The sequence below is a fragment of the Melanaphis sacchari genome, unplaced genomic scaffold, assembly GCF_002803265.2.
Source record: "Melanaphis sacchari strain LSU unplaced genomic scaffold, SCAv2.0 Contig8_pilon_pilon, whole genome shotgun sequence".
Classification (NCBI taxonomy): Eukaryota; Metazoa; Arthropoda; class Insecta; order Hemiptera; family Aphididae; genus Melanaphis; species Melanaphis sacchari.
This window is the reverse complement of record NW_020271635.1, coordinates 1,413,178-1,438,061: the sequence shown is the minus strand read 5'-3', so window position 1 is coordinate 1,438,061 and position 24,884 is coordinate 1,413,178. Positions and strand designations below refer to the sequence as shown.

The following is a 24,884-nucleotide window of genomic DNA, read 5'->3' as shown; positions in this document are numbered from 1 at the left end:
TTATTTCAATTAAACAGAGTACCTAATGTGTAGAGTATTTTTCTCGAAAACAAAATAAAATTTCCTCTGAAATCAATAAGACCGTTATTTGTTTTGTATAAACGTGTACCATTTATTTTTGTAGCTGTTGAAAAATCTTAATAGAAACAGGAAATAAAACGAGATCGCAAAAAATGTTACTTAAAGTTTATTACGGTAATTAAAAAAAATAATTGATTTTATAATTTTGTGTTAGTTGAAATTATTTTTTAGGAAAATTTAGATTTGTTACAATGTCGTAAACAGGTAGGTGACTTACAAGTTGCATATAGTGTAATATTATGATGACATAAGATTAATCATAATTTAATTTAATTGAACATAAACACAACTTCTAACGTTTTAAAGTAGTCACTTATAAATCATAAAATGTCCTGCTGTAATATGCATTGTTGTATTATTGTCTCCTATTACATACCAACATCGCAACATGTATATCTAGCAGATTTTAAGATTTTAATGTCCAGTGAATTAATGGTTAATTAATGTTTGACATTAAAATAACATTTAATTAATATGTGCTATTAATATTGTGTATACAAAAACACTATAATTTTGTTTATATCACTTAAAAATTAAATTTAATACATAGTACCTACATAATATTATAGTAAGAAAATATAAAGTGTATAGTATGTGCTTACCTATATTATAGTATAAATAATCATCTACACGACGTATCCAATAATACTACCATTAGATAGGTTAAGCTATGTAATTATTGAAACACAATTTCCATGGTTAAAAAAATAAAAATATATTTGATCCAACAATGCGATACAATGACACCTGTCAAAAATACTTACCCGTGTCTAAATAATTCTTATTTTTTCAATTTTTTTTTTTTTTTTTAGTGTTATTGACGTTTATCAACTGCTGGGATGTTAAGTGGGCAACACGCGTACAAGACATTTTCACCTATGCCAAGTTGTTAGCTCTCATGGTCATTATTACTACGGGAGTTTATCAGTTATACTCAGGTAAACGCTCTAATTTCTTTTATAAACCATGTTTCCTCGTGATTACTTGTGTATTTAAAATTTTAAAATGTATGCGCTACGTTCGTTTATGAGTTGCGTCGAAAACAAATGTTACGGAAAAAAAATTCATCATCATTGGAAAACATTTTGAATTAATCAGCGTTTCTCAAGCTTAGAGCAACCAGCATAATTATAAATGATTTATCATTGAAAAATGTAAACAAGTATTAGAATTCAAGTAATAATTATACTCAGCTTAAACACATTTTGTTAAAAATTCGCTGGAAATATATAAGAAAACTGTAAAATGTACACGTAACAGCTTGTACATAAGTATAATATAATACACAAAGGTTGAGAAACGCTGAAATGAACTACACACATTATTATTATTTTTTTTTTATAGCTGACGTCTGACAAATTGTTATAAAAACTGCTCTGTGAGACTAAAGTACCTACCTACAAAAACCTATGAAAATATTATCCCTAAATTTTTTTCTTAAATTGAAACTGTACGACGATAAGCTCTTATTATTACCGCACGATTTGATGGTATCTACCTATTTGAGATTTTCTGGATTACAATAATACTGCAGACTATCATTTAGAAATAAAAACGTTTTTAAGTGATCTCATGTAATATTCATTTCCTCGGCTTTTTATCTGTATTCTACATTAAGTGGAGTTGGTCTTGTTAATCTTCTGTAGTCTTCCGTGCTTCTTAGTTTACCGTCATTCCCCTATTTACCTATGTATACTTAATCCATATACTTACTTATTACTGCCAAATAAAAGAAGCTTACTAAATTTCTATGAATACACCTATGGTCTATAATAATATGCATACGTAGAAAACTTCAAAGTACAATCGATGTTTAACTTACCTACTAATAAATAGATACATACTGTAGAATTACACCTATCAACTAGAAATTTATTTTAATGTATTAGATGTTTGATATTGTACCTATTTATAATACATATACATGCGTTAAAAAGTTTACGATCACATAAACATGAGCGTACCTATATACTAAATACTTATACCAATACCAACTAGATTTTTCTAATTACTATTTTCCAAACCAAAACAATATATTATCCTAGTTAATGTGTGTTAATAATTTAAAGTAATTAATTATATTTTTTAAACTTATAGACATTTTTGAATATTGCATTATATAATTGTATTTTCCTATATTTGAGTTTTTACTGACGAAGAGTCAACATACTATACTTTCACTGCCTTTCAGTATAAATATTATGATATATTTCTGAAACAGTTATAAATGACGAATTAAGCCTTTAAAATGTTAATAAGTAGGTATAGGTACATTATATAAATAAATTAAATTATTTATTTATTAAAATTAAATTACATTTTTTATAAATTTATCAAGGAAATCAATATCTAACATACAAATGATTATATTATATAAGTATAGCATACTATGTCTATAATCTATGAATTATGAACATAGAGTGATAAAAATTAATACATTATGTTTTGTACAATATATAATATTATTAAAGTGTACAATTTAATCGCAAACCATGTTTCTTATAATATCAAGATAATAGTCATTTTACGAAACATATTTAAATGTCATCACAATATATAAAACGTTTTATTTTCATCCAACATTAAAAATATTTTATTTTACATGGCACCCTAAATTTATTAGCGATAAACGATTTAAATATTATTTTAAACAATATATAGTAAAATATTTACTTTTTAAACATATCGAACTAAATTTAATTATAAAGACAGGAGTTTGTTCTTATAATGAACAACCGACTAATATGACATTGAATTATAAAATTAAAAAAAAAATATTTCATTCTTTTTAGAACATAGTTGGAAATAGTTACGTATACATTATTTTAAAATAGTGATGTATTTATATTATACGTATAATAATAATGATTGTTTACAAACATAAAGTGCATGATGGCCTAATATGTTTTTTTATATTACAATCGACGATTGTTAAGTAAATCACAGTTTATAACGGAAATGCATTTAAAGTAATTTAGGCGTAAGCCGAAAAATGATATTGACTGCTGTTATGTATAAATAACTAGTCACTCGCGCTAATCTATGTCGAATGTGGAAGGATGTAAAAGCATTTTTCTTGACAAATTCTCATTGGATTCGTGTAAACGGCCGGGCAATCGGAGTTGATCAGAGTTATGATTTTTTTTGAATTTTGAAAAAACTGAATTTTCCGTTTTACCGAAGTACCGTGATTTATCGTTACCTCCGTAGTTGTTGTTGCTGCTGCCGAACGATTTGGAGAAATCACTATTGCCCTGCTTTGAATTGTTTTCAAAATCAATTACAACTGGTTGGAAATATTCTAAGAACGATTCTTCAGTCGGCGGACGCCCACCTTTCGACCGGATGTCGAACAAATCATCAGAAGACTGAGATGATCCGTGTTTTGTGTTAAACTGAAACGGTTTCAATGAAGTTTTCAAACGACTCCGGTCATCACGGCCGAAATCCCTCGAAAAATAAGAGGCTGGTCGATCCGAAATCCCGAGACTGGGACGTCTATCTGTTGCAACACTTCCGAAGTTTTCTTGAAATCGCGATGAGAGTCGGCCAATTTCAGGTGATTTGTTTTCGAATAAGTCTCGTGAAAAATGATCAGGATTGAGCGGATGGTCGTCGTCTAAAGCCGATTTCAAGCCGAACTGCTCAAAGTCCAGCGCCGGTTCTGAATATTGGTTTTGGAACGAGGATAACAACGGTTCTGACGATAGCGATGGTGACAACTCGGATTTGTGTCCGGTGTAACGAAACCGGGACTGGTGTTCTTCCGGATGTCGGACGTTCGTAGAGAAACTGGAAACGGAAAAGGGAGTCTGCACGCTGAACGATACGCCTCGATTCGTATTCTCCACCTTGCTCCTGACCACGTGATAGCCTTTCTCTCGCATGTCCGGTTTGTCCCTGGTCGGTCGGTGTCCGTAGTCATTCGTGATTTTCGAGTTCTCTCCACCGCCTCCACTATCATCACTGCTTACATCAGATTTTATCAACGAGTACCGTCCTTGTTTGTTGCCGGCCGATTGCGACTTATCCCAATTGTTTATGTCACGATTAAATTCCACTTTGAACTTATCACTCTCGTCCCTGAACGTGGTCGTATTCTTTTTCGCCTGTCCGTGATCCGTTTCAACAGACGACAGCTTTATGACTGGATGGTCATTATTCATGTTGCGTACTTTGTGCACGTAACCCATACCGTTCGCAAGATGAGGGCCATTCGTAGAACTAGGACCGTTCACAGAACTTGGAACATTGATCATCGACTGATCGGTGATGTCGTGTGACTTGATTATTTGCACGTCGGTTGCATGTCCGACTCGCGGAGCAATGTACACATTCCGTGAAGACTGCGCCGTGTTAGTATCTATTGGCTTCCGGTTTGCCGTTCGATTGTTGATATCATAATTTTTGTTGATATCTACAGCTGTACTGTTCATCGTCCACGGCAAACGGCGAAGGTTGTGGTCACCGGCATTGTCGTCGCCGGCATCACGTTTGTGTCGGTGTCCGTTTATCGTACACTGACACGATCTGTGGTGTTTAGCGTCTCCCTGAGACACGCTGCTACTGTCACTGTTTGTACCGTCGCCTTGCAGTTCCGATTCTGAAAACGATGCGATCTGTATGGACGGTTGAATGGTGATGTGTGAAACATACTCGGCAGAAGGTGGCGGCTGTGACGGTGGCGACTGCAAATTGTTGCTTTGAGCCGAGTGATCGTCGTGAGAATAATGATAAATGTCGTTGTGATCGAAGTGGTCATCGTCGTTTATATTTTCATGCGTCTCATCGTCTATCGTATGCTTTGGATATTCGGACTTATAGTCTGGAGACTTGTAATCGACGTGCTTGTAATCGGTGTGCTTGTAATCTATGTACTTGAACGAATCAAGCGGGTAGTCTACCTGATTATTATTGTCATTATGATTATTATTACTATCATAATCGACGGGCTGCTTATGGTCGGCGGGACCATTGTAATCGTTGGGTTTCGTATTATGATCGACGGTGGTCTTATAATCGACCGCGGGCTTGCTGTACTCCAAGGCGGGTTTGAAGTTGGCTTGAACCTTTGGATTTTTGTATTTGTAATTATTGTTGGTATAGCGGTATGATTTTAATGGCAATGCCCTGTAAAAGTACTTTGGCCGTGTCTTAGAGTCCGGCCAATAGTAATCGGAATAATTTTTCGTCTTAACAGGCGGTGGAAGTGGGTGCAAGGCCCACGGCATAGATTTTTCCACCTCAAGCTTAATCGTTTTGGACGTTGGCAGAGGAGGTGGAAGCGGGTGTAGCGTCCACGGCAGATCGTTTTTCAACAAGGTCAACGACGCGTCTTTTGTAGCTATTGAAATTTTTTTTGGATATTTTTGTCTTAATTTCGGTTCACCTATATGACGAGCACGAAATTTTGATAACTTTAATGTTTGCACTGGAACATACCTGTAAAAAAAAAACCAAACGCGTCAATCTACCGTATCTAAATAAAAATAAAAATGTCGTGAAAAAGACTAAAAAATAAAAAAATAAAATGAATATAGTTTCATAAACGATTGTTTGCAATCTAAATTAGACAAAGGTATTTTCTCTTGAGTGCTGATTTTAAACTATGATTATAAACAATAGTATTGTACGTGATACCAAATAACATAAGTTTAAATAAAAATTCAAGTGAATCGTTTAAACATTGTAGCATAATTTTTTAGATACATTGAATAAATGATAATGATTCGAATTTATGATTGAATGTATTAATAGAAGTTTTAATAAAAAAAATAATCACCTAATATATTTTTACCATTAACTATTTAGTTTAAAGCAATGGACTAGTGTACATAACACCATTAAAATAATATCTATAAACTGCCTATTATACATATAAATATAAATTTTCTAGAAACATAAGTTATAATAGGTAATAATAAAAATTATTTTTCAAGGGATATAAAATATATACTATTATCAATTTTAAAAGTATTTATGCAATTTAAAAAAAAAAAAACGTATAGCACTAGAATTTAAATATTTGGTAATACGAGTATGTGATATAATAAAATTATAACCTTTAAATAATATTGTTTTGAATTAATATTATTTTATATTTATTATAAATCTCATAAAGATTAAAATTAGCTCATTGTACTACCTAATAACTCTAAGATAAAATTATTTAGTTACCCAACAAAATTGATCAATTATTTATACAACAATATTATACTTTTCTCCTTAACAAAAAAAAAAAAAAATATATATATATAATAATAAATAAATAAAATAAGTGTAAAAAAATTATCTATGACGAATGAAAAATATTCAATACACGCGTCTGTCATCCATCTTCTCTTCTGTTATTAGCGTTTTTACAGTAATTCATAATAAAAAAAAAAAAATTGTTTTGACTGCACAAGCGTAATTTTATTCTTTAATAATCGCATCAAAATATTTTACTAAATAAGTATGAATATCTATGAATATCTTAAATTCCTATAGTATTTTATTTTTTACTCTATAATACTTATACTTTCTGTTTTATTATGTAATTCATCTAAATATAAATTGTATTACTTTTGTTAAAAAAAAAAAAAATAATAATAATTTGAAACACAATAATATATATAATAATCAAAGATGTTTGTGGTGTGGATATTATTATCATTTACAATGTTTTAGATAGCTATAAGAAAACAATAAAATTTCAAATCTTAAACAAATGCTACGGAAGTAATAGCAATTTGGTATCGATAGTTTATTATGCATAATTCTAAAAAAAAATAATGTCACAATACAATCCAATATAATTTCCACTTTGTACGTATAAAACACTTCTTATCTAATACGTTATGTAAAAAAAATTGGTTATTTCGATACACTGAACATCGATATTAAATATCACAATGGTTATTGATATTTAAAAAAATGTTGTGACCAATTTTATCATTTTTAATTTTTCTATTGTTTATTATAAAATGTAATTGAAGTGAGGTTTTAAACTGAAAGTGAAATAGCTACAATGCGCCAATAAATTGCACGTAGTAAACATAATATAATGTTTGTAAAAGTTTACATAATCCAAAATTAACGGAAAATTTAATTTCTATTGTAGACATTTTGTAATCTCATTTTGGAAATTAATACCCAAATAATTGAATATTTATGATTAAACATTTTTTTGAAAATTTTACCAGGTTTGAGTGTCACAAGTATCGGTATATTATGTCATACAATTTTTACCCTTGAGATAGGATTGAATTAATAAATTCTATATCATTAAGTAGTTTCATGAAATTAAATAAACACCAATGGATTAAAAGTTATAAACAAAAATACCAAGTTTTATGGAACGTAAAGCTCTTAAATACAATTAATTCATTTTTGAGATGTATTTCAACATTTTGAAGATAATCTGTATAGTGTATACTAGCAATATAAAAAATAAAATATCATTTTGATGGACTTTTTCTTCTTCAGTTTTTTTTTTTAATATCAGTTATGGTAGTTTTTTTTAACGAATTAACATTAAAATAAAATATATGATATCAACACACAGACTGTATTTAATACATTCAGTATAATACAATTATATTTATATAGTTATATATACATATATGTAATGACGGCGTCCTATTTATAATTATTATTTCATGTACCATGGTTTAATTTAGTTGGAACATAAAATCGAAAATTATTATAAATACTTTATATGTTTTGTCATGTGTTTATAATTTAAATATAGGAATAAAAGTGAAACTATTAAAACAAAAATACAAATTTGTTCGTATATTGAGATATGAGTATAGAATATTTTTAAATACGCATTTTTAACAAATTTGAAAAAAAAAATTTAAATTTTAACAATTTATTTTCAAAAATTGTTATTTTTTTATAATTATTATCTATTAAAAATAAAAAAAGGGAAATTAATTTGTTTTTAATATATGCTATTATTAGGCAGAAGTACTTAAGTAATCATGTATAATTTTCATTTAACTGTCAATTGAAAAGAAACTAAATAATTAATTAAAATTTATGAAAGTAAATATTTTTAAATTCAACAATATTGGTGACAATACAATATTTGAAATAAAATTGTATTTGTAATCTATTATGTTTTGTTTATCTGTATATTAATAATAATCGAATAAAAATGATTTGTACCTAACGAAATATTTTTTTTAAATACGTCCTATAAACCGATTATGAGTAAGCATTGTAAGTAAGACTATATCAGTTAAGTGTCGTACATAAATATAATTGTGTGCGAATGTAATAATAACAATAATAATAGTAATAATATCAGCTATTATACTTGTAAACTTTATTGGGTGCCGTCAAGTGAGTGATTCGGGCGATTACGGTGGAGGGCAAGGGCATTGGATCCACGTTAAAATACATGGCGTTCATGAGTCCTTCCATGAGATCCGATACTGTCCTCTTGTGTCGGGCATGCCGAACTTCCGCGGCGGACGGGTGACTTAAAGTCAACGACAATAAAACAAACAGACCGGCCGCCGCCGTGGACCCGCGACTATAACACATGGTCGGCGCAACGGTGTTGGCCATTATTCATTTGGCCGCAAAAAACGAGATTTCATAGACGAAAAACCGAAAACCGTTTAACCGGATGTACGGGAAAACACTGCTTCGAAACGAAAATCACAGTCAACGCGACGATAGTGACAATAATTATTATTAAGCGACGTCTCTATTCTAACGGACGGCACTCGGAGACTGCGACATGTTGACGGCGATAGTAGTGCGACTGTGCTTACAGATCCAAACCGAACCCAACCCGTCACGAGTAGAGGCGGTCAAAGATTTCCCGCGCTCTGCGGAGATCGACAGTTACCTACGACGGACAGAGAGGGGACGCTTTTCTTGTCGAGAGTGAAACTCTCCCGCCAGACGTGTGTGTGTGTGCGTGCGAGCGTGCAGACGGAAGGTAAAAATATCCGACGTATGTGTTTTCGAACCAAATGAAAACGGATTCGTCTGAAGATAAAATAATAATTACTTCCGTCGTATGACGGAACCGATAAAATGATACGTGTCTCGTCGATTATTACAATTACCAGCGGAAAAATTATATTAATAATATCAAGCATAAGCATAAATTTAAGATTTGTGAGTTTATAGCTAAGAATTCTGTCAACTGCCTTTTTAAAAAATAAAATCACCAATGTTGTAACTTCTTGTAAATTATAATATTATGGTGTTAGCAAATATTTAAACGTGATTATCCAAATTATTATGATTACGAGGTTAGTTTAAAGAAAAAAATGTTATTAGGAACCTATATGTTTTGGTGACTTTAATGTGCGTTAGTGAAAACTTGATAGTTTTATCAAACGCCATAACCATTTCCGAAAATCTCTTTGGTAGAAATCTGGATAATTGTTCATAAAAAGATTTGCGGGCCAGTACAATTTTCAATAATTATCGTAGTAGGGCTTGCATTTGAAAAAAAAAAATCGTTTTACGTTATTTACAATTAAAACGTTATACGAATTTTGCGTTTATCGTTATTCAGAATTTAAACGTTATTCAACTTTTGCGTTTATCGTTATTCAGAATTAACATTTTTATTATATTTTATTATTTATTAATTAAATAATTAATTTTTTTTTAATGATATACTATATAATATATATAACGTTTTGAGTTATGTTTTTTTTGAGGATAAATCATAATTTTTTTTAATCGTTATGTTTTGTTTTGTGTTATTTAATTATTTATATTTATCGTTTTCCGTTATAATTACGTTTACAAATTTCAATCGGTTTTTTGTCAAATATAACGTTATAACTATAACATTATTATAACGTTTGCAAGTCCTGATAAGTAGTCATTAGCGAATCTTACGCACATAAATATAATGTATCAAAAACGCATGTTAATATTACTCTATGTTTTTTATTATATAGCTACCTACTTTTAATATATTAGGTATAGCTATAATAAAATGTTTTTAATTTTTGATGGGTTTTCTCGCTAAGCACCAATATTACCCATATTTTTATTTGTAAAGTATTTTGTATGTTGTTTTTCTTATCTCTTTACACGGATATATACATAATATACCTACCACCATACAGTACAGTTAGAAAAAAATCCATGCGCGTAAAAAATGATAATCGAAGAGTTCGTATAATATTACCTAATAGAATTATTCGGTCATAATGTTATATTATTCATACGTCTATTATTCATCGTAACTACATATTCTATAGATAGGTATCGTGTTGACATACTAAATATCGGTATTTAACTTAGAGAAAAAAAAGTGAAACTATAACTATATCAGTTACGTTTAAAATATATTATATTATATGTACATTATTTCATAATATTTTAAAAAAATTGCACTGTCATTCTCACCAGAAATACATAATTTACACAGGGGATAAAAATTATATAGACACTTAGATTAAAATAGATTCAATAAAACAACATTTTATGTATGAATTAAAAAAGTTTTTAAAATGTTCAGCAGTGGAGAAGATTTAAATAAGCGGTGAGAGGGGACTTTTAATCCAGGTATCCAGCTAATTCCTAAATTTTGTGTTTTCATAAGTTAGTACTATATATCATCTATGACCTATCGTATTGTAGAGTGCTGACGTGCTGTTATATATCTTAATTCTTAATTATTAGCCATTAGTGATTAATGATTGATCACCAATATATGATTATAGATGCTTGTATATTGAATTTATATCTTTAATGAATAACCCATTGACTTTCAGTATCAAAAAAAAAAAAAAAAATAAATAAAATAAAATAATTTACAGATATTTTTGTAAACAAAAAATAAGTCAACATAATTTTATGTCTTCTATAATCTATAAGTATGAGATTATAGATTAATTATGGAATAATTAATTTAAAAAAATCTAAAAGGGATAAGCAGTTATATACAAAATAAGAGAGGGGAATAAAAGATTAATACAAAAATGAGTGAAAGAATATGGTATCCTGTCACCCTTCTCCCTTTTCGTATCAATGTATTTATTATTCTGTATCATTTCATATTCTATAAATAACGGATAAAAATAAGACGTCGGAACAAATAAATTAGTAGATAAATCTAATTTTTAATTAAAAATATTAAGGTCATTAATTTTAAAAAACAATATCAGATTAATAAAATTAGAAACATGAAATAAAAAATGTTGTATTGATTTCAAAGAGTAAAATTAATTTTCAAGATATTCTATATTTTTAAGTACCTATCATGTCACTATTAACTTTAACTATTCTAAAGGTAATTATTTTAAGTAATAATATTTTATTTTTGCTATATTGGCATCTAGGTATATTAGTAGTACAGATTAAGAAAGAAATTTTAAGATTTTGGTGTTACAGAAATCGGTTTTTTAGATTGTCTATTTATACTTGTAATAAGTTATTAATGTCACAAAATCAGAGAAAATCGATAACTATAATCATTTTGTATTGTATTACTATTACATCACTTAATAGTTTGGTGTATTTCTTATAATAGATTTCACTACAGCTAAATCATTGAACTTATTGAAAAATTATTGTTTTCAAGAAAAATAATTGATGACCTTGGACCAGAAAAATGTTGAATTATATTTATACTGACTTTCTAATCCCGAACAAAAAATAAATTATTAAAAAGGGACATCTTTACTTTTAACGAATATCAAAATTCAGGACTATGATAGCTCAATGGTTATAATATTATGTATGTATACAAACTTTATACGTAACAGTTATTACTTATTCGAAATTAAATAAACTTCAAAAATATCGGTACCCAATATACACTCGTTCAGAACCTGGTACCCTTTGGTTTTCTAAATAAATGTAGCTATTGTGTAATTTGTAAGGCGTTGATTTTTATTTTATTTCCATATAATCTACAACTTAGTGATTGCAGATCAACAGTTTCAAAACAAATTACTCGTAGTGAGCGTTTATTCGAATCATCATTTTCGGTGGTCTCAATCTTCAACGTTGATTTCTATATTTATAATAATATTTGCGATGGGTCTTCTAAAATACAATAATCATATAAATGTATAATGTAATACCTAGGTATGTCAAAAGATCTGATGAAAATTTCGATTTCGATGAAATATGTTCGAAAACTTTCCATATTAGAACCATCCGATAAAATATACGTACGACTATTATCCAAAACAACAATATAATATAATATAATATACCCAACAAAATATATTGTATGTACATATATATCATTCCGTCTAAAATTCCACGCGTACAACAATAATCCGTTCGGCGTTACACGCGATCGTGATATATATATATATATATTTAACATATATATAAAATATGTTTGACAATAATCGGAGGTCCTCAGAACGACGGTATTAGCAACAATACAGACGATGAGGATGCTGAAGTGGATCTTTTACAACGTCGTTTATAATACAATACGTACAATCAAAATGTCAATTATTATTCTTATTATACCTATCGTCACATAATATATCGCGTGCGGGGACACACGAGATCACACGCGGTTAGTGCATCGGTATTTCTCCCGGTTGACTAATCACACATTGAACGACATTCTATGTAGGTTCATAGGAAAACGCGTTCGACGTCTCAGATTTCTATTCCGAATGTGTTTTCATCGCACTGCAGTAGTCGAAACGGATGTTTGTCACAATACTTTACATACATACAATTAAACGTAATGATTATAATAATGACGATGATGATAAGATAACAATATATATAATAAGCCACGCGTGTATAATATTATGATATACATTTAAACTTTAAAGTGATCGGAATACCGATTTGGAAGGATGGTGGTCATTAGATAGACGCTATATTACTGTATTGAACATGGACATGATTATTCTTTTATTACGAAACAGTTATTTTATCGATAAACTTGTGTGTTCTGGAAAATAAATTAAACTTTTCAAAACTGTTTAACTTTAATCGACGATTAAATATATTTTGATTTCATAAACAAAATACTTTTCCGAAGACTTTGATACACATAGGTGGAGGAGCTCAACAATCGGCAATCAGGGCCATTCAATTCGTTAAAAATGTTAATGGTTATTAGTTATTAGCTTACTATTTATTTATACATTATTGGCTTTATTAATGAAAATTTTGTTTTTAATTGCATATCTTTATGACTCAAATGAGTAAAATGTAAAAAAAAACCTTGTAACTAAATGCAACTAAAAAATTACCGTCATACCACAAAATTAGGACCTCGTATACACACATCAACACATGCGTTCACTCTAACAAGTCGTCACGTGTAACTGTCACATCGCAGCCATTTGATAACTATGAACAACATCCATCATAAGTGTACCCTATATTTCTTGTTTTATTCAATTCACTCAGACTTATTGATACAAATATCAACTTGATAGGTGAATTTCTTTTCTCTCCTCCCTTATTTATCAAATGATCAAACGATAACAATAAGATTTTGATTTTGATTTTTTTTTTTTTTGGCCGACTGCAAGACCCCCTGATAAGATTTGGCGCATATTTTCATCGTTCGATATAATAACACAATAGTGTTCTACTGCCATAATGCTGCATCAAATGAAAACGAAAATCTGTCGTGGTGTTTATAATATAATTGCTACTGTTGTGTACGGGTAGGTACATTGGAAAGCCGTCGAACCGATTGTAATATATACCTATAACCGATTGACGAATAAAAAATGTAAAACATAATGATGACAATAAGTTTGCCGCATGTCAAAATGTGTTCGAAACCCAGGCCACGAACTCTCAATTGTGTATTGACGGAATAGTGCCTTCAATGTAATATTATATAGGTTCGTCGAATTATATTTAGGTATAACATAAAATATAGAGACGTACATGACCGGAACAAAATCGAATACGCGCGCTATGAATGAATAATGTTTGAGTACGACAACAACTACATTTGTATTCGAATAAAAATCTTTATAATATTAAATGAATAGGTAGTGAAAATGATTATAAATTATGAGAATAAAGTGGAAGAAACCTATTTATAAACCAAGAGAAAGATTAGAAAGATAATGCGATAGGAGAATATTCGAAGACCATAAAAAACTAACGCAAATACTTAATAACCTGTAGGGGTTGAAACGGTTCTGAAATCGGGAAACTATCAAAAACCATAATATTGGGTGCTCGATGAAACTCGTTTTTAAATATTTTAAAGCGACTAATAGCGTTTTACCGTGTTAGTATTAATTAATAATATTATCTAAGTATTTACGTTTTACTGGGATCAGTTAAAATCAATTTTAACAAAACAATTTTTTCTAGAAAATTAAAAGGATTCGAAGCTGAAACGATAAAATGTTAAAGATTGCAATCCCTAAATTAATAACATTATTAGTTACTACGTTAAGTGTTTTACTAAAAACAAACTTATACAGTTACACTACAATACTATATTTTATATAAATATTATTAAACAATTCTATTAAGCTAAGCGTTATATTATGTCTATGTATGTACACAAATTTATCGATGTTTAGTGGCCATAGCGACGAATTATTAGTTCAAATAATGAATAAAAAAAAAAAAAAAAAGTTAAACGCTTGACAAAATATAAGAAAAAACAGTGTGTATAATTTATGCCTATGAATTACCGAAACGATGTCGCGACACGGCTTATTGCGAGTAGGTTTATATATAAACTATTTACTGTACAATGATATAATAATATAAACGAAAATTAAAAACCAGCTGTACAATATATAATATTATAACGTGTATAATAGTCTCTCCGTAAACGAATTTCGCCGATCCGTAGCGATCTGCTGACAATGTGTCTCAATATAAAATATGCATAGTTAGGTATATTATATCATGTGATATTGTGAAGTAGCCGGTGGTAATAGCCTAATTATAGGCTAGAGTGACCACTTTTATAAAGATAAAAAACGAGACAAACAATTTTTATTAATATGATAATTTTTTGTTTTTTTTTTTCAATTATATTAAAGTTACAATTTATTAAAATAATAAAAAAAATAATCAATAAATAATAATTATAAAATATTGCTCTTTTTAAAATTGTTTTATATTATTTTAATACATTGATATTTTTTTTACAAACCGTATTTAATAATATAGAAATAACGGGATTATAACGATACCATCTTTTAAAAACGAGATAAAAAGCGTCTCTTTCGGAGTTTGTTGGGACTACGGGACATGATGATTAAAAAAAAAAAAGGGACAATCCCGTTTAAAACGGGACGTATGGTCACCCTATTATAATTGGCGAATATCTGCACGTTCAATGATTTGCGCAGAATAAAATAAATAGCGTACGTATTTATGATACGAATAAACGTACAAAGTATTTTAAGATTTTTTTTTCACGATTGACATGCATTTATACACGGTGATTAGCCAGGTAAGCTTTCCCGCATTTTTCCTTTTATAATAAATTCAATCGAATCTGATTTGATGCGATTTTAAAAAAGAAAAACTCCTTTATTTCCGTACATCGTTTAATTACATTGAGTCTATGATTATTTAAAAACTATATAAATCAATTTTAATAAATTATAGCATTTTATATGCTTTGTAAAAAAAAGTGTAATAAATACAAATGAAATGTTATATTAATTTTATATTTTATGCAATTTTTATCTGGAAATGATAAACTTACATTATCGGTTCACAATTATCTTTCGAGCATAAGTGTTGTAGAAAATTTAGTATCTATTTGAAAATATGTTTGATTTTTATGGATTATAGTAGAGTATTCTGAAAAATTCTAAAAATTAGAATTATATAATTAAATTATTATTAAAAGATAAGGGGAAATAGGCGAAGTGAAATACCTTATAAATAATAGGATATTAAATTATAATAAGACCATTAAATTTTTTCAATCTTCTCTTTTGTACAAGACTTATATATCTAAATGACTAAATATACCAAAGTATCAAATTGAAAAATTACCACTGGTTATATATCGGTGGCTGTGCATTATAAATAAATCATTTTTCCGTCCGAGCACTTCCGTTAATGATTTACTGGCGATCGGCGTCATTGGTCTCGATGCAGTGGATTAAGAGAACATTAAAAGATTAAAAAAATAGTAGTAATTATAATAAATCGCTTTTACTCTTCGAACAGCAAAGGTAGGTACTTTGTCTTTGTTAGACGACAGAAAATAAAATAATGCTGTATCACCGCGTGTCTCGCGAGAATATTATATTATAATTATTATTGTTTTCGTTTTTTTCTAAAAATATATGTTATAATAACGCAAAATTATTAATAACAGTTTTTTTCGTGTCGTTTTCATTCGACTACCGTAAACCCGCAAAACGTTCACGTGCACGCTTCCTTTATAATAATATAATATAAGTCTCCTGTATAGTCATGCCGTAAAACATAAACGTATATAATACTCAGCATACATTGTAATATTATATGTTATCCGTGCATAACTAAAACCAGTGATTTTCTAAACTCTATTGGATTTGTTTACTTTTCAGTCGTACTGCGCAGCGTGTTATGCAATAGTCGTTTTATGTGTTTTTATATTTAGGTTAGGTTTAGGTTTTGGTAAAACATTGATCGTGTAAATAATTGATTATACCCGAAACGGTTACAATATCAAAAAACATAATATACAATGATTTTTATTAATTTTTTTTTCTGAAATTTTTCATCTTTTGAAAATATTATTAAGATACAATAATATTATTAATACAATACAGTTTAATAGAGAGAGAAAACTAATTATATTCGACCAATAAACGAATTGAACCGTAAACTGATTTTGATTAAATTTTATTTATTCGATAAAACGATCAATTATGTCAAAGAATACGAATTCCCAACGACATGACAGTAAGAACAATAGGATATTAGGATATTTTATTTTTTTTGTATTCTACGATGTTGAAGCATTTTTTGTTCTTGGGAAATTGGAAAAAATCGCAGAACTGTGATTGTTACTTATAAAAACACAATAACGATCAATACATTTAGTATAAATTCTGATATTGTACCTAGTATCTACTTATTATTAATTATTGCCTAAAACACTAGTCTGATTAGACTGTCTGCTTTGAAAAATTTCTAACTCACTTATTTGACCTTTTGCGGTGTGATTAAGTAAATTAATTTATATCCATTGATCAAATTTAATTCCATTGTAATTATACCTAACATAATTATATGAAAATTTAATAAATAGCATTTCATAAAAATTCTATTCACGAAAAACATTTACTGTACTTATAACAAATGAAAAACCGAAATTAAAATGTAATTTATTTTAGTCATAAATAAAATTCGATTGCTTCTCAAATTAATTATGGAGTTATTCGTCCCTTAAATAACGTGTTAATTAGATACTTATTTGCTTTAAATTGATTTTAAGCAACTCCTATTAGTCCTATTATATTATATATATCTCTATATATTGTATAGAGATTCTTTCTTGTCTTTTTTTTTTTTATCATGTGATTTTATTATTTTGAACAAAAACGGATACATTTCAATCATTAGAATATGGGATGTTACCAGCTTTTGTTTATATTCTTTACTCTAAAATTATTAAATTGTATTTAACTGTCTTAATTATAATTAACATGCTTAAATCAAAAACATGAGTGTATGAAACAATTTTTTGTAAAAAATATAAAAAATTAAAAAGCTGCAAAGACTTTTTGTTCATTAAGTTCGAGAGTCTTATATTTTTATTACTATCATAACTAGATTATTTCTTTATACCCTATTTTTAATCATTTTAAACGCTATTTTTATTTTTTATCATTTTAAAATATTACTATATTTCCCACAATTTATTAAAAACTGAGGGTTCATTTTTCAAGTCTATTTATATTTTTATACAATACACGCGCACTTACTATATATTTTAGTGAACTATATGTAATTTGAGAAATTTTAGGCGTTGGCACTCTTTTAATCGATGATTAAACTCATTATAATTTATAGGTAACCAATAATTATAGAAAAAAAAATAAAGTGTATACCTGATACTAAGACAGCTAGCTGGTAATAACGCAAAAATTTGAGATACATGTTAAAATTTTATAATATTTAGTTTACTACACAGTATTGGTAATTATAAAACATATTTTATGGATTTATGTTTTCTTATTTCAATGCGTATTAACTTCAAATCACTTAATATACCAATAATATAATATTGTTTTTAATATAAAATACATTTAGCTATAATATGCTATAATATACATTTACTGTTTAGTTAATTTGACATCACTGTTTTCGTTTTCTCATCGATATTTATTTGTCTATTCTTCACTCGAGTGCGAGTTAATACCTATATATAGTTATACATAACAACTATTAAATACAGTGCATAATATGTAAGTCGTAATATTATAATTGTGTGCACTGGATTCAAACGGCATTCATTATTTTTCATAAAATACGAAAACAATAATACAATTCCAATTTTACAAGTTACACCTTCTAAATTATTAATTATTATAATATAATCTGATAACTATCATAAACATACACATGCATTGTACAATATGTAAATTGCAATTCATTATAAAATATAAGCAGAGTGTTTCACCAAACATATTCTTCCTTTTTATACCTTTTATTTATTTATATATATATTTTTTAAATGTTTTAACGTATAACTCGTTATTATACAAGTTTAATACATTTTTATATTATTTACATATATATATATATATATATTTATTTTAATTATTTGTTATACTTGATATTATAGTAATTAGTAATGATCCTTTATTAATATAAATATAAATTAAGTGTAATATTTAGTCAAGTACTTATTTTAAATACTTAATAATGTTTATCAATTATAAAATGTAATAAATGAGACTAATATTAATTATTAATTAATTCCTATAATTTTAAAATTTTCATGGCTGATATTACAGATTATTATTATTAGTTTTCATTAATTTGAATAATTTAGAAATTACTCGTTTAAATTTAAATTTATATGTTCATATAAAAAATCAAAATTCTTTGAAAAAAAAGTCAACTGTTCAATAACTTACAGAAAAAAATGTGATTTCCGTTTGAAAAAAAAATTAGCTTATAATGCAACAGGATATTCTTCAAACAATATTAATTAAATTAATTGTACTTACGTTTCTCCTGCCCTCCCCCGCCATAACATTTTTTTTAAATTTTTTTTCATATATATAGCATGGAATTTGAATGAATTTGTATAATGAAAATTAGAAATTTTTACGGATTTATTTTCAAAGGAATAACCAAAATAGTGTGGGGAGGGCTGTAGAAACGTTTCTATAGCCCTTCCATAAAAAACTAATTTTTCTCAAGCAAATATTTAGTACGAAATTTCTACGAATTCGTACGACCAATCGCAAATTTTTTGGAAAATCTCTTCCCGGCAAAAAACGTGTTTTCAAAATTTCGCATTTCCCCGGCCCTCCCAAACCAAAAATCATTTTTTCCATAACAACCATCTATTATTAAAAATTTTATTTTATTTAATATTTTAATATTGGTACATTATAATTTATTATTAAAATATATCTACAAAAATATAATAAAATATACCAATTTATTTTTTAGTAATAATCTATTTGTTAATAATGTTTTTGTGAAACACCTGAAGGTACAATTATTACGTATTAATTGTTTTATTATAAATATATATATACCCTCTTAAAAAAATTGTTATTTACTTGAAAATTCCAAAAATTAGAATTCATTATTAAAGCAAATGCCAAATAGCAACAAACGTGAGTGATCATATTATCTGGTGCATCACAATACAACTGTACCTATATCGACACCGGTACTGTATAAAGTACTTGTTTAATGTTGTAATATATCATTTATATCTATCGGATTTTTGCATTATACTCTCAAAACGGCGTGTGTCATTCCGTGAGGAATAATCTTACTCGATTTCCCTTTTAATTTTCGATTGTTCTTTTTTCTTCAACCGTTTTATTCGTTTTAAATGTAATTGGAATCTCGTTACAAAAACGGTCACATATTATTATATTGATGCACGAAATTCGATTTCACGTGTTTTGACTGTTTCTTATTTTTTTTCTTTTTATGTTCTATCTAGAATAAAATAAAAATGACACTATATCATATACATCTGTGCGTAAGATGTATTTATATAAATGCGGTATTATGATTGCAAACAATTATTACTATTATACGGTATAAACGCTTTTATGAGTATTTTGTTATGACGTGAGGCGGTTACCGAGTAATGATAACATATATAATAATTTAAATTGGAATTTTTATATTAAAACGATAAAAACGACGTCAAACGTAATACGAATATTAACTATGCGTATTGTTATGTGGATATGTAAAAATTAAAAAGTTTCAACAATTGTATAATAGGTCTTCGAACGTCCACTTTCATGCGAATGTAAAACGCATATCTATTTTAGAAATTTTTAATAAAATAACAATAAAAGTAATATAACAAAATTATTGATCGGTTAAAATATATTGCATAGGTCTTAAAGTATTGGTGGATTTTAATTACACAGTATCACGAACAACATAGGTTCTATTACTAAAAATAATTAAACGTAAAAATTTATTAAAATATTTTAAATACCTACATAATTATATACATTACACTTATTACCTTAATTGGCTATATTGCTATTTATACTGCAATTTATAGGTATATTCCTTTATTATTTTAGAGGTTTATCGTTTACTATACACTACTTGAAATGTGTATTAATATTGTTTACATTTTTTTTTTTTTTTAATCACATTTATAGTACTAAATATTTATGATTTATATAATATTTAATAATATTTTCAGCTATAATGTCATGAAACGATAATATAATTATCTATTATTTTTATATGAATTATTTTAAGGGCATACCGAACATTTTACGTTTGTAAATACAAAAACTGAAGTTACCTCGATTGCTCTCTCGTTTTATTCTGGCCTTTTTGCGTATAACGGATGGTTAGTACCTATATAATATACCTACTGAATATTGGTAATCAATAAAATTTTATACCGTTGCTTATAATATTACATATATTTACAGTTTCTTCAAATGTACATGGGCATTAATTATTTACATACAATGATATTAAATGCATGCTAAATTAATAACAGTAACAATTGAATGCCATTTGATAAGAATTCCGCATGGGAATGGATGAAAAGTATAATTTGAATATTGCTCGGATATGTTTTTTGCGAATGCAGATTCGAAAATATTAAATATGGGTCATAGGCTATACCTATGAGTACTTAACGAAACCTGCCTATTTGATGAATTATGATTAATAATAAAGGAAAAAAATGCTTGTTCATGATCTATCCAAAATATTAACAACATAATATAGTACCTTTACTATAGAAAGTCCTAAAACGTAATGCGTGCATGAAATAGGTGATTTGGTTTTTTTTTCAATACTATAACGTGTCTAGATTGTTCAATTTTTTTCTTTTTTTAATAAGACGTAAAATAATTAATTTTTAAACAATTTTACTATAATAGTATCTGTCTGCCGAGTGCCGAGCTTGAAATATCAATACATATATTATTGTTAAATTTAATGTGGTAGATAACTTTATTATATAATTTATTACCAAATTAATATAAAAACAATAATTATTAGACGCAAATTTAAGTAAAAGTAAATTATACATTTAACATTATAGTTGTCGTCACAACCTCTCCTTAAATTTATTTTTGTGCTCGACCGATTTTTTACATAATTATAAATTAGTTTTATGTTGTAAAATATACAAATATTTAACCGGAAACTCAAATCATATTGAGATACTACGCATTATTATAATAATTTAAGAACTGTCGCAGTTTTATTTTACTATCGTCTTCAAAAAATTTATAATATTACAGGCAACTACATTGTTTACAAATCGGAAGAATATATTATACTTACTTATTATATTTTACATATTTAGTAGGTAATCCCCACAGCTGCAGTGGTGCATGTTTCCACGTTTTTTAAATTGCATATTTCGATGAAATTTCTATTAAGGTATAATATCATGATCGAGTGCGCAGGCTTTACATAGTATAAAAGTATAATATAATATTTTTATAAAACATTGCATGGTATTACGATTAAAAGGGTGCAACTGTAACGCGTAATTTTACAAAAGAAAAAAAAACGCACGTTCGATTTGTACAAAGTAGTATACATTTTTTTTTTTTTGCGTAATCATGTAATATGCTATTTAGACTAGAAAATGTCGCGACATTTTAATGTGGAATTTTCTCAATGGCTTCTTATTTTCAATGGGCTTGCAAACAAATGGAATTTGAAATTTATTTTCGTAATTTAATTTTCCGAATTTATTTCGACCAAGAAAATTTCGAAACAGTTCTAGTCTTGTGATTCATCTATCAAGTAATAGTTGGTAACTTATCTACTTGCAAATTCTTGAGACATACTACATTTACTAATTATTATAATACTATATACCGGAAAAAAGCTAATAATTTGTCTTGATTTCTTGATTATCATTTATTTTAAATGTAATGTTCAAATTGTCAATATAATTATTCTCTTAACACAGTTAAAACTATCATATTTTATTCGTTACTGTTGCCGCCCTAATCAATAACAATAATTAAATATACAACTAATATTTAATTATATAAAAACATGTATAGTCGTAAACAATATAATTATTTGATACTATATCATTCTATGCCCAATACAGGATTTCGGTATCATATTATACACACACGATTATACATTTTGTTGTTTTCTAGGAATTATTTAAACTTCGTGATTGAAGAATTAAAGGATCCTATACGGTTTGTAATTTTCCTTACTTAACATAGTTAAGTCATAACATCATTGACGCAAAATAATTGTGTTTTTATTTTTCCTTAGAAACCTGCCAAGAGCAATAGCAATATCATGCATACTAGTCACCGTCGTGTACGTCTTCACTAATGTAGCTTTTTATACAACTTTATCACCACAAGAAGTCCTGACTTCGGAAGCTGTCGCTGTTGTAAGTATTTTAAACACATTTATCGGATAAATGATACAAATTAAACGATCCAAATTAAAAACATACATTGGACCAGAAAATATGCTGGACCGATTTTCATGATTTTTTTTTTTTTTAATAAAGTGTTAGGTGTGCAGATTAGCCATCTAATGAAAAAATTCCGAAATTTATCAATTAAATTGTTTTTGAAGATATTTAGTTTTCCGTGTATTTGTGTAGTGACGTGCGTTGTTTGCCGTACCTGTACACACACACAGCGCTACAACCCCCACTACTCTTACGTTAACTGTAGTCTGCAGCAATATTGCGTCGTCCGATCGTCGTCGCACACAATTGTGACACGTAAGTCACACCAACCCCCTTTTTAAAAATATGGAAATTATATTATACTATCATGTAGTACGTCATTTGTACGAAATTGAACACAGTGGCCTAGAGTTTGTTTAACAAAAAGGGGCTAAGTTACATCAAAAACCCTCCTCACTCCATCACACTCGAAAAATATATTTTTTTGCAAATCTTTTGCGCTCATTGTGTAAATTTATATAAAATATTCCAAAGATCTTATATATTTCTTAAAGGATATATCCCAAAGATCTTTTATGTTTCTTAGAGAATATATCCCAAAGATCTTATATATTTATCAAAGAATATATTCCAAAGATCTTCTAGATTTCTCAAAAAATATATACCAAAGATCTTATAAATTTATCAAAGAAAATTTCCCAATGAGCTTTTATATTTATCAAAGAAAATTTTTCAAAGAGTTTATATATTACTCAAAGAAAATTTCCCAATGAGCTTATATATTTATCAAAGAAAATTTCCCAATGAGCTTATATATTTATCAAAGAAAGTTTTTCAAAGAGCTTATATATTTATCAAAAAATATATTCCAAAGATCTTCTATATTAATCAAAGAATATATCCCAAAAATCTTATATATTTCTCAAAGAAAATTTTCCAAAGAGTTTATATATTTCTCAAAAAATATATCTCAAAGATCTTCTATATTTATCAAAGAATATATCCCAAAGAGTTTATATATTTCTCAAAAAATATATCTCAAAGATCTTCTATATTTATCAAAGAATATATCTCAAAGAGCTTATATATTTATCAAAGAAAATTTCCCAATGAGCTTATATATTTATCAAAGAAAATTTTTCAAAAATCTTATATATTTATCAAAAAATAAATCCCAAAGAGCTTATATATTTCTCAAAAAATATAACCCAAAGATCTTCTATATTTATCAAAGAAAATTTCCCAATGAGCTTATATATTTATCAAAGAAAATTTCCCAATGAGCTTATATATTTATCAAAGAAAGTTATTCAAAGAGCTTATATATTTATCAAAAAATATATTCCAAAGATCTTATATATTTCTCAAAGAAAATTTTCCAAAGAGTTTATATATTTCTCAAAAAATATATCTCAAAGATCTTCTATATTTATCAAAGAATATATCCCAAAGAGTTTATATATTTCTCAAAAAATATATCTCAAAGATCTTCTATATTTATCAAAGAATATATCCCAAAGAGCTTATATATTTATCAAAGAAAATTTCCCAATGAGCTTATATATTTATCAAAGAAAATTTTTCAAAAATCTTATATATTTATCAAAGAATATATCCCAAAGAGCTTATATATTTATCAAAGAAAGTTTTTTCAAAGAGCTTATATATTTATCAAAAAATATATTCCAAAGATCTTCTATATTTATCAAAGAAAATTTCCCAATGAGCTTATATATTTATCAAAGAAAGTTTTTCAAAGAGCTTATATATG

General features: G+C 27.5%; 2 protein-coding genes across 2 annotated transcripts in view; one reads left to right on the top strand and one right to left on the bottom strand.

The window, feature by feature from the left end:
* The window catches only part of LOC112602491 (Y+L amino acid transporter 2), a 41,734-nt gene that overhangs the window by 10,079 nt on the left and 6,771 nt on the right, over positions 1–24,884 (top strand). The window contains exons 4-7 of the mRNA XM_025350583.1: positions 894–1,019; positions 20,953–21,046; positions 22,839–22,883; positions 22,963–23,086. Of these exons, the coding sequence (XP_025206368.1) occupies positions 894–1,019; positions 20,953–21,046; positions 22,839–22,883; positions 22,963–23,086 (389 nt within the window). The remainder of the gene's footprint in view (positions 1–893; positions 1,020–20,952; positions 21,047–22,838; positions 22,884–22,962; positions 23,087–24,884) is intronic.
* On the bottom strand, positions 2,803–8,828 carry LOC112602490 (homeobox protein 2-like). The gene is made up of 2 exons (XM_025350582.1): positions 8,387–8,828; positions 2,803–5,523 (listed from the first exon to the last, which is right to left on the bottom strand). The coding sequence occupies exons 1-2, from the start codon at positions 8,638–8,640 to the stop codon at positions 3,117–3,119; spliced, it is 2,661 nt and encodes an 886-aa protein (XP_025206367.1). The 5' UTR covers positions 8,641–8,828; the 3' UTR covers positions 2,803–3,116.